Genomic DNA, 12,721 nt, shown 5'->3' on the forward strand with positions numbered 1-12,721 from the left:
AAAAAGATGAGAAAGAGAAAGCATCATCTCTATGACTCTTTTGACTGTTCTTTTTATTATATTTACGGCTTCTCTTTCCTTAGTAGCCATAAAACATAGGAAAACTCTAGTTATGAATAGGGAAAGGACTTTAACTTGAACACTTTACCAGAAAACAAGCGAAAGGATGAGTCATTAAGTCCGATCTATAAAAGTCATTCATCCCTTGCACAACTAATGCAGCAAGACAAATGAACCATACGTTAGAGTAGAACAACAATGCCAATGCCTTGATCCCAACATCCATATGTAGGGAATAGGGATACATTAATGTTCTTCCTTTTCTTTCATTAAATACAAGATTATCTAAGGCCTTCATCATAAAAAAATGTTAAGTGGCATAAAACTATGGGATACTGAGCAAAAATGGTTACATTTGATATAAAAAACAGAGTAATCCAACAGAATATTCCATATATGCAGCTTTACCAGGGACAAATTTACCAATATAAAACAACAATAATAGCAAGCTGAAGAAAACACCCAACAAGATCAAAACACAATTCATTACTCAACAAGAAAGAAACACAGAAAAAAGAATTAAAAGAAAAAACAAAACTTCTGGGTATATTATACCAAGTCCAGAATTACCTGAGACGATTGAGACGTCTTGAGCTGATAGACAATGTACCTAAAGACTGAAAAAGGGAAGTAATAACACTAGTATGATATCTAATATTACTCAACATTTCTGCACGTCCTAGTGTTGAGTTATCAGGCCTTAAATTTCCAGAGAAAAAGGGTTCAATTATCAACAGAACAGCTACAGTGGCACCAAGATATTTTAGCAGAAAATCTTGGATCATCCCAAACCACCAATGATCGTGGAGGACAACACCCAAATGCTTTACTAATGTCCTAAATTTTTGTTGAATATGAAACTCTTCTCTAGCTTCTCCCCCATAAAAAGTTATACTTTCTGAATGAGACCTCAATCGAGAATGAAGTTGTCTATATTCCCCCTCCAATTGTTGTTCTTCAGACATCAACCTTCCAAATGCAGGAGAAAATTTTCTAATCATTGTCCCTGCTCCCAATACATAAGCCTGAAACAGATACAAGCTACATCATAAAGAATTGGCATCTCCACACTCCAAGCTGAAGAGCTAAGTATAATTCTAAAAAGCTAAAAAGGAATAAAATTTAGACAAATACAAATGGATTGAATTGGAAATACCAATATCCACAAGATATATTTTGCACTGGCATATGAACAGAGGCGCCAAGTATACAGTATCCCATCTGTAACTGCGGTAAGATCCTCCTGTATAAGGTCACTTAATTCGGAGCAGAATTTTGGAACATCACTAGCAATTCTTTGTTCTGGATTAGTTACCCGGCCATCGACATGGGATATTTTGTAGTACACCATATTCTGCAAAAGAAGTCCTTCAGAATAGATCCACACAACATCTATGACATATTGGTGTACATTGTCAATATTTGTGTAGCAATGAAATTATAAGGTTTCCATTTTCAGAATGTACAAAAATTATTCTTTTTGGGTGCTAAACATATTACAAATGTTTATTCAACTTAAGAATTTAAAGTGCCTTGCCTCAATTTTCAAAAGAATGAAGGTATTGATCAAGATGTAAAGCATAGTATTAAGCGTGGTTGGCTCAAATAGAGTTGCGACCAGAATATTATGCAATAGGTATGCCACTAATATGAAATGGAAATTCCATTAGAATCACCAGAATATTGGGCTTTCAAAAGATAATTGTAAGAAAATAAGGGTAGGCCAATGAATGAACATCCTCTAAAGGATAAAACCATAAAATGGAGACATAAGAAATGTTCTTGAGATTATAGATATGCAAGATAAAACTAAACAGAAATGCTTACGCTTGTTTGGTCATGAGTAAAGAAGATCAGAAAATAAGTAAAGATTGAAATTTTGAAGAGCTTGAAAAGAAAGAGGACACAAAATGATCTAGGTAACAAGAAAGAAAATTGAAATGGGAAATTGGAATTTACAAAAGCATATAACGGACATAAACAAATGGGAGAGAGGAATTTACATCGATGATTATTGGAACTCAATTTCTTAGTTGTAGATTAGTATAATAAGCTCAAATAGATACTTTGTTAACAACGATTTCTCAAGTTGATTTGTTTGATTTATTTATATATTGGGTTAAAGGCATTGGTATTATTGCTAGATAACAGTGACCAACTTGCCACAAGAAAGAAACATGAGTCCTATAGATTGTTTACAATAAATAACATATACTCATAGTACAGTATATTTAAAAGTGCACATAGACCGTTGCCCCTTACTTCAACAAAAAAGACCAACTCTTCAAATAGGAAAATAATCATTTTGATAAATTTTGCATGTATTTAAAAATTTGATTTGCTCAAACTATACATTGCATCCAATGATGAATCTGACATACTATATACCAAAAAAAATGTTGGTACAACTTAGATTGTAAGTACTAATTAGTATCAAATCTGAAATTCTATTCCCTAACAAGGATTATACATTGAGTATTATCAGGTCCGTCTTCGACATTTTTGGGGCCCTGAGAGAAAGTGAAACAATATGTTCTTAAATACAAATACTACGTCTTTTTTAAGTGACACATCATAAACTATTGATTTTATGTATTAGACAAAACACTATATGCTCAATCAACCCATTAACCTATTAGCGTAATATCCTAAAATATAAAATAAATTAAAAATGTCATTACTTAGTTACTTAAATGATAATCGATGAAAAAACACCAAATTATATCTACCAACCAAAAAACAAATAACTGATCATTATCACTTTTTCATCTATGTAAAAATATTATTGCTCTTTTTTAATATATTAATAAAAATTAAATATATCAAAATTTAGGCCCTTCAAAATAACCGGCCCTGAGTCGTTGCTCATGGTGTTCATGTAAAGAGCCGACCCTAAGTATTATTTTCTATGTTTTTTATCCAAGCCCCTCAGTGTTTAAACTTCGAACCTGACATTACTCCTGATATGGTAAGATGATTACAAATCAGGCTCTCCTATTATATAAGGATGGTTCACCAAATTCAAGGGAAAGATTAATGTCTCACAAGAAATCAGACTGCGGACAATAGAAACTCCATCAGTATTCGCTTACTACTATTCACTTGTTAGTCATAAGAAATCGGCTTTTTGGAGAAAAGGTTTGTCTAATATTCTTTACTTGTTTTTTCCTGGAAAGTAATTGGAATGTTTTTGAAGGAATTAATTCCTTTAAAATGGGTTTACCCCTTAAAATGATAAAACAAGATAAAATTAGATGCCCAAGAAGGCAAGAAGATTTAACTGAAATCAAATAAGTTCTTCATACAAGAATTACAATTTAATTACTTGGACACGACAGAATGATGCTTGCAATAGATTGCCTCTATCTACTAGCATACAGGTATAGAACTATCAACAGGGAAAATAAACATAAGTTTTGCCAAAAATATTGAACACATTAGTCCATTTCTTGTATTTTATCATTTAACTACTTGTGGTGAAACTTATGTGTTTTATCTTTTGGGATTTATGGAATACTTTAATGATTAATGCTGCACATCAAAACTATAAAGTAATTGAGGGTAGAATATTGTTCACCATTTTAAAAGATCAAGCAGATTTAAGTTCATAAGAATGAATGTAAAATCAAAACATTACTCAAACTAACAATAAAAAGATAAAGGACTTAAAACACTAAATGAATCAATAAGCAGTAGCTTCAGAAACCCAAATGCAATATTGATTGTAGAGCAACAAAGATAGCATAGCTATAAAAGGTATACCTCAAAATAATGTATACCTCAAAATAATGAGTATGGATAAGCTTTGTCAATATTTTTCTGAACCGCAAGCTTAGGGTCCCAGTTATGTACTTTGACGTGGAATGCAAGGTTGATCGAAGGAAACACAGCATAACATTTTCAATTATTAATCTTAAAAAGGATGGTACACGACGAAGAAAAGCTGCTCGAAACAAAAAACCTTGCACTTTGGCCAGTCTATTGCTTACAGCAGTCCGCAAAATCTGCAAAAAGAAATGAAACAAATGATGCATTTTGACAAAACAATATCTCATATTTCTTTCTCTCTTTCCTATCCTTTCAATGGCCCATCAACAAAGCATGGACAAGCGTGACACGTAGATTCAATTTTCTTAAATATAATAATCCATTCACTTTTTAGCATGAACTCTCTCAAGATCTTATCTTTGCACCGTCTCTCTCTTTCTCCTCCTTTTCTTTCTCTTGAATTCAATTGAAAATAGTTAGAAATTCCTTAATTTACTCCTTTACTCACTTTATAGGATTAAGATTGTCGCATTTTTGTTGTTTTGTTGTACATCCACTTTGTTCAATGTATTTTAGGTTGTCCCAAAACCAAGGTATCTTAACCTTCGAGATACAGTCATCCAATTAACTTCAACTTGATATACATTAAAAAAACATAGCATTAATCAACATCCCCTCATTGATTACTCTCTTTGGGATATATGAAAATTCAGAATGGACAAACAATGATGAGATAGAGAGCATTGTGCATTGTTATTACTTTCACCTTCAAGCTTATAATAAAACAATGACTTTACACTCTACATCATCATAACAAAAGGAATTCATGACAGAATAATTTACTACACTTGATACCGTCAATTTAAAAACTTCACATAAAATTCGGACAACAAAAAATGACTCGTGAAATCATGTGTCCTTGTTTATCTGAAGATGCAAGATAAAGTTTGTTATCAAGGATCAATCAAAAACAACCTCTTTATTATTACATGGGTAAGGTTGCATACTTCTGATCCCCAAACCCAGTCGAGGTGAGAGCCACTTAATGGTAGTGGGGTAATGGAATGTTATTAACATAAAATTCAGACATCCCTAGTTCCCTGAATAAATTCAAACTTCCTCCATACAATTATACACTTACTTTAGAGTATTAATAATGAGCGTAATCTTTGGTATCATGTCAATAATCATCTCAACTAAACGTTTGAGGTGATGCTTGAGATCTTAAGACAATATGTTACATGGTTAATAGTAATTGTCATATAATAGTCACATATTTTAGATAGCACCATACTGACCAATTCTATGTGGGAGTTTCTAATTCACAGAGTCTATAAACATATTATGAAGTCATAATGAGGCTTAACAAAATTATGCGTGCATTGGACAAAGCTATATTGCAGGTTTTAAAATATGTCAAGCCAATATAACACATGAATTTTCTCCACTTGCATCTTGACAAGACTAAACTTGTAACAAAAGTTACAAAGTCAATTGGTCTTTATACAATTCTACATCTCCTTTTATTTGAAAGCCCAAATAAATTATTGAATGTTTGGGCGTTGGCATGTCTTGTAATCCCTTTATCTCAACTTCTTTCAACTTGGGAGATAGGTCTTACACTATCAAACTATGGAGTGAAAATTAACATTATATATTCATATTCTTACCGTTGAACTATGCAAATAACCCCCATCCAGGACAAAAGGTTAACAAATTTTAATGATTTTCTCAAGTTTTCTTATTAAAGGTTAACAAAGAGCCCAACAACTTAGCCTCATAATCCCTTAAGAGTATGGTTGGATGAAAGGATATGGAGGGAAAGGAAGGGGAAGGATGAAGGATCTCTTGTTTGGATAACAAAATGGAAGGGATGAAAGGATATGGAGGGAAAGGAAGGGGAAGGATGAAGGATCTCTTGTTTGGATAACAAAATGGAAGGGAAGGAATTTAAAGGGATTAGATGGATGTTCTTTGTTAAGGTATTAATCTTTCCAAAGTTGAAAAGATTTGAAGGGAAAACTCTTATTTCCCTTCCTTTCCCTTCCCTTCTCTCCTAAACAAACAAGAGTTTCTTCCCTTTCATTTTTCTTCCCTTCCTTTCTCTTCCCTCCCTTCCCCTTCATTTCCTTTCTTTTCTCTCTAAAGTTACTATCCAAACATAGTGTAAGTGATTGTTCTGTTGAAAATAGACACTTTGTCATCCACTCTCTAAGACTATAAAAGACTTACTGTTATCTTTTTTGAAGACCAACAATGTAGATACCGCATACATAAAAGCCGCATTTCCAAAATAAACCCAAGCAATTTGACATTTAAACTAAGGCATCATAGATTCATCTCTTAGCATCAAAGGTTACCATCATATCAAAATCCGAAGTAGTGATACGAACTCCACCTTCTCACAAAATTTCATTGTTAGTCATGTTTCATCCGACAAAATATTTTATAACGCCAGAGAGCAAATAGTAGCACCATAGTATCCCAAGATATTTCCGTTCATTAAGAATATGAGGGCATAAAATAATTGCACCTTGATACCATGAGTTAAGCAATTCATAGGAGCACAAATAGGTGATCCATTAAGCAGCAATGCAGCATTATCATACAAAATAACCTCACAGCATTTTCAACTTTAGATGGTGTTAGCCAACCCCAAAAAGAAGCTTCTTTATTAAAATATGTTTTGCTTTTGTTCATAAACTCCTCAGTTATACAAGCATGTCAAGGTCTGAAAAATCATAAAGAAACTTACCACAACAGACACTAAAGCTAATAGGTCATGAGTACCCCTCCTACCCATTTGTGACAGAAGAGTGGCCACTAAAACTTGAAGTGAGCTCAATGCATTCTTCTTTGGTGGCCTTCCCTTATATATAGTAGTACTAGAATTGTCAATTTCAGAATCCTCAGTTGAGCTACCAGGCCCATTGCAATCTTTGAAAGAATCACACTGCTTACGGCTGGATCTTGATTGCATATACGCAACAGTCCCACCTGCAACTAAAATGCCAGAAGCCAGCAACAAAGATTTCCTACAAGAGTATAGTTAAGTCTAATTAAGAATATAGATTTGGCATGCATAGTGAAATAAAAATACAAAAATATGGTTGGCCAAGATTTAAGAATTGAAATGAAGCTCAAATACGATGCAAGAAAAGAACAAACATGATGGTTAATCTGCACTTTAAAACTCACGATCCACAACACAACAATATATACCTCACAAGTCAATGCAAAAAATATATCTTACACATATATAGGTCCTAACTTACAACAAGAACAACAACAATGCCAGAGCCTTAATCCCAAAAGATTAGAGTTGGCACATGAACCAATACATCAATTTCAATGGTGGTCCACGATTCCACGTGGATTCTTCTTCTACCATCTCAATTTGTAGGTCAAGATCATTCATATCAGTTTTCACTCATGTCTTCCAAGTCATCATCGGTCTTCCTTACCCTCCTATTTAGTAACCCGAGCTCCAACTTTCTATTTTCCTTACCGGTTGGCTAATACCCCGTTTTTGCGCATGCACAAACCATCTCAAACGTTTCTATTTCATTTTTCCTTAATATTTACAACTTCTAAAGCCTTTCTTAATATCTTCATTCAGAATTCTATTACTCATGGTATGTCCACTCGTCCATCAAATCATTCGCATTTTCGATATTCATTTTTTCTACTATGATCCTTTCTAAATAACTAACATTCTGATCCATAAAATAGCGTCGGTGGTTGGTCTAGTGTCGTTCGATAAAATTTGCTCTTTAAATTTAACGACACATCTCGATCACATAATAATCCAATAGTCGCTCTGCATTTTAGCCAATCACACTTAATTCTATGGGTCACATCTTGTTGGATGTCCCCACTACTCTGAAATATGAATCCAACGCATTTAACGCATTCACTTGAAGCGATTTTTTCTCTTCTAGGCTCTAGCTTTATAGTGTCTCTCATTATCGCATTTGTGTTAATTATACGTTATGTACTCTATCTTGCTTCGACTAACTCTAAGACCACGTGACTAAACTTTTGTTTTCATTGTTCTAACTTAGCATTTACCCTCATCTTGGTCTTATCTACCAAAACAATGTAATTAGCAAACAACATTCACTAAGACACGTCTCCTTATATCAATCGAGTTATCTTATCTATGACCGCTGCGAAAAGAAAGGGGCTTATGGGCAAGCCTTGATGAAGGCCAATTGTGATTGAAAAATCATGTTGCCCCTCCATTTTTCCTAACATTCGCATTTAATTCTCGATACATGTATCGCGCTATATTCAAGTATTTCTTAGAATTCCTTTTATTGTCATTGCCCACCAAAGTACTTCTCTTGGTACCTTGTTGTAAGGTTTTTTCAAGTCAATAAAACCATGTGCACTTATAAATAGGCACTATAGTTTTTTTTCTCCAGTCATTGGGCATCTTATTTAATCTCTAAATCTTGTTGAATAGTTCAAGTAGCTAAGTAGCTTTAATCGTCCCTAGGCATCTCTATACCTCAATAAGTATACCATCTGACCCAACCACTTTCTTTAGATTCATTTTCTTCAACAACCCATCCACCTTTAGCTTTGATATTCTTCGCATATTTTCTCTATTTCATCTGAGGGAGTGATTTTCCTTGTTCTCCATGCGAGGAATTTGTGTTGGGTGCTACACACTGTACGAACCTTACCTTACAGATTAGGCACCTACCTCTATTTATAATCCTTGTTAGAAAGTAGTCAATTTAGGTTGCATTTACTCTGGTTGCAAAAGTCATAATGTGACTATATCTTGTCCTAAACTATGTATTAGCAACCAACAAATTGTACGACAGTGCAAAATTCAAAATGGACTCTCATTTGTTTTTCTAGTTCCACAGCCAAACCTTTATGAGCGTTTTCATAGCCACTGCGAAATACCCCTATGTAGGGATGCAGGCGGGGCGGGTCTAATAGGAGACCAGCCCTATCGGGGAGGAAATGGCTCCCGGTTTGATGGGTCCTGGGGTGGGTACGGGTATAAAATTCATACCCACCGTGGGGATGGGAATGGGGATGGGTTTTAGGTGATACCCGCCCATCCCCGCCCCGCCCCGCCCCGCCTCAAGATACCTGCCTCAAAATATTTTTAAGTCTTTTGCTTGTTTTCGTTTTCTTTCCCGTTTTGTAAATGCGATATCTTCTTTGTCCGAACTCGCATTTGTCTTCATAAAAATGGTTAAAAGAGTTCAAAGTTGTTAATGATTAGTCGATTGGTATTTTAACTAGTTATTGATATTTATGTAATAATGTTATTAGTTTTATAAAATGATTGAATATAAATATGTGGTACAGATGGGTATTAAGCGGGGATTTGACGGGTGGTGGGGCGGTGAAAATGGGTATTATACGGGGATGGATACCCAGATGGGTGGTGGGGCGGGGATGGTTTTAGATACAAACCCATCGGGGCGGGGACGGGAAAAAAAATTATACCCGCCGCGGGGATGGGGATGGGGATGGGGATTGCATTAACAGATGGGGATGGGGATGGTAATTCCAATACCCGCCCCGCCCCGCCCCGTTTGCATCCCTACCCCTACGTGCCCATTCAAATCAACTCCAATATAGAGAATCTCATTCATTGGTATATTTTGCACCATATCATAGAGATCCTCCCAGAATTTCCTTTTAATTGATTCTTCTATTCTCACTTGTGGTGCATAGGCACTTATGACATTCAAAATCTCTTTACCATATACAATTTTCACTCTTATCATCCCATCGTTCTTCCTATATACCACTATTACATCTTTAATTGTTCGTTCATCCATAATAACACCAACTTAATTTCGATTTCTATATTGTCTCGAGCACCACAATATATAATCCTACCTTTCAAACTACTATTTTGGCCTTATCTATAAGCCATTTTGTCTCTTGCAGACATAAAATATAAAATTTCCTAATTTTCATTATATGTACCAGGTCTAAAAATCTACCAATCAAGCTACTAATATTCCAAGATCACATTCTTAGCCTAAGAGGCTTGGCTTTCCTTAACGTCCTATGCTTAAACCCGATGTGCCCTTTCTCATTTGACAGCACACTCAAGTCACGTGGCATGTCATTTATAGACGACGTCCTAGTATAAGTAATCTTCATTTGCTCATTTGATACCATACTCGAGCAACGTGGAGAGTCGCTTTTGGACGACATCCTAGCAATCTTTGCATACTTTTCACTACACTCAGGCCTAAGTGCAATGCATCGCTGAGTAGGGAACACCCTCGCGAGAATTGATTTTTGGTTTACAAAAGCTCATAAAATTGTTTTTTCCACCACAAAACTTGAATAATGAGCCAAATGATTGGTTGAAAGCTTCTTGGAATGAGTAAAAGCAGCAAGCTAATGGTACATCACGGAGAAGTATTACAAATACATCAAATAGAAAAATAGAAAGAGAGAACATTAGTTCTTGGCACCTTCTAGAAGGAAGAAAACTACGGCCATGATCCGTTAGTTGCAAAAGTTGAAGGGAAGGCATCACTGCTCAATCAATTTTACTCACTCCAGCTTTGTACTCCTGAAATTTTTAAGAGCAAGACATGTTAAATTACAATTCCTTTGTTCTTTTCTAGTGGCACTTTATCAAGAGATATGTCCATTACAACTCAATGATAGCGTAGAATATTTATATATTTGATAGAAAAAAATATTTAGATTTTGTTATGTTAATATTGCTAGAATATATTGTGTATAATGTAAATATTCTAGTCTATCAAATCAATTTTACCTAATTCGTATGTATGAAATCATAACTTGTCCAAAATATCCCACAATTACCTAAATTTGCTTGTTTCAGATCATAATTCGTCGGGACTAGTGAATTGGGCATTACTAAGTTGAACAAGATATTCAAAATTCCATTAAAATCATAATTTTTACTCTACAAGATGATGAATTAACAACAACAATGTCGAAGTTTTAATCCCAAACAATAGGATTGTCCACGTGAACTAATAAATTAGTCTTAGTGATTGCTCTCCATTCAGTTTAATATTCTAGCACCTCAACTTGTAAATCTAAATTTCATATCTTCTAATACAAGCCCCTAGGTCATCTCTGGTCTTCCTTATAGGTTCTTAAATACTTTAGTGATGTTGATAGGCCATGTATTATACTACCAAGTGTTGGAGGTGTGTTCAATCACCTACTAGCTCATTCAATGGCTTGCATCGTTGAGGGAAGTGATGGAAGTGCAAAGGAATTGAGTTGGGGTGAAATTGGAGCATCAAAGAAAGCACAAGGCACTATAGCGTTGTGCTCGAACAACCAACAATATTTCTTGAACGAGCACATTGTGCTAGGGGAAAAAATCAACTACCGGACAGCCTAACGTTTTGTAGAACACATAATGTGTCCTTGTTAAAGATTCTTCTACTGTTTTATTGGGCTTATTAAAGTGTGCGTAAATCAATATTAAGGTTTTTTGGGGCTAATACAAAGAGAGAAATACGATTTTGAATACTTAAAAGAGTCTTTCATGTATCAGAATGAAAAATCCATTAAAGGAGTGATCTTTAGAGCTCGAGAAGGTAAATTCTTTTGTGAGTGATATTTCATTAACGTATTTGCTGAATCTTAAAAAAAATAATCTATTTTGGGAAGGAGGTTGGACACCATCAAACACTTGTATTCTTGTTTATTTGGCTCTTGCTTGGTTTGTTTTGTTCCTCCGTTGTTGTGCCATGTTCTTTTCTTGTTTTTCACCTTCTTACTCACCATTGTTGAGTTTTAAACCTTTCCAATCACTTATCAGTTGTACATATCAAACCATTTCAAATGATTGTCATTCATCTTATCCTCAATCAATGCCTAAACCTTTTCGTGTCTTCATTTCAAATTTATCAAATATTGAAGTAATCACCATTAGACGATACACTAAGGGGGTGTTTGATAACATTTTTCAACTATTTTATGATGGAAAATGCAAATGATACATTGTTTTCTTTTGTCTTGGAAAATTTGGAGAATTTGGGGTGAAAGAGTTAATAATATTTGACTTAATTCCAAATTAGAGAGAAATGTATGCAAAGAATGGAAACACTTTTTCACCCTAATTTCTCATTTTATCCTTGTCAAACTAGCTCAAACGGAATCCTACTAACAAAACACCGCCGAAATCACAATGAGCATCTAATCATTGATAGTTTGACACAGTAATCACACAACGAAAGCAAAAACAAGAATTAATATCCACAATCGAACAGAAAAACATTACATAAAATAGAAAAGGAATGGAAGCTCACAATCAAACAAAATAATCACTATTTTCAGCTAAAATTTGAGAAAGAACTGACCTCAGAGATACAGTAAGAACAGATAGCTTAGAGAATTGGAGAAATAGGAGAAGAAACCTCGACTAAATAAAAGAGAAATCATGAATTGGAGTTTTTCGCCCCAAATTACAGGACATAGAAATTGAAGAGAAGAAACGAATGAATTTGTGTACATCAGTCTGGTGATCTTAATTGTGTTTAAAACGACGAATACAGAAGTCGATAAAGACAGTCGACTTTAATTATCAGTTAACACAGTGCTTAATCCTTATGCGGTTATGCCCGCATGAAATTTCATTCATCATTTCCGTGTAAACTTCGTAACCCGAACGGTTGTCGGGGCATATTTGAAAATGCCTCAACAATAAATAAATATATATAACCTTTACATTTTGATTTTCCATTTAGATTTTGATTTTAATAATTTTGTTTGTTGTTCACTCTTTTGTTGGATTGTTTGATCAGTTGAAAGTATTAACAAATTATAGTTTTTGTTAGATTTTGAACTAGCAAGTCAAAAGTCATTGAAAAAACTTAACAAAGTCAGCTTTTTCATTTTTGACGTATAAATC

General features: G+C 34.4%; 1 protein-coding gene across 3 annotated transcripts in view; it reads right to left on the reverse strand.

The window, feature by feature from the left end:
- The window catches only part of LOC130820309 (ABC transporter D family member 1-like), a 36,455-nt gene extending 23,973 nt beyond the window's left edge, over positions 1–12,482 (reverse strand). For 2 of the 3 annotated variants that reach the window (XM_057685630.1, XM_057685632.1), the window contains exons 1-6: positions 12,171–12,482; positions 10,293–10,393; positions 6,584–6,863; positions 3,840–4,064; positions 1,217–1,414; positions 631–1,085 (exon numbers count right to left, since the gene is read on the reverse strand). In XM_057685630.1, the coding sequence (XP_057541613.1) occupies positions 631–1,085; positions 1,217–1,414; positions 3,840–4,064; positions 6,584–6,863; positions 10,293–10,354 (1,220 nt within the window). In that variant the 5' untranslated portion in view covers positions 10,355–10,393; positions 12,171–12,482. Of the gene's footprint in view, positions 1–630; positions 1,086–1,216; positions 1,415–3,822; positions 4,065–6,583; positions 6,864–10,292; positions 10,394–12,170 lie in introns of those variants that run through there. The other variant, XM_057685631.1, reaches the window with a different exon arrangement.
- Positions 12,483–12,721: the final 239 nt, after the last annotated feature.

Source organism: Amaranthus tricolor, chromosome 8 (genome assembly GCF_026212465.1).
Source record: "Amaranthus tricolor cultivar Red isolate AtriRed21 chromosome 8, ASM2621246v1, whole genome shotgun sequence".
Lineage (NCBI taxonomy): Eukaryota > Viridiplantae > Streptophyta > Magnoliopsida > Caryophyllales > Amaranthaceae > Amaranthus > Amaranthus tricolor.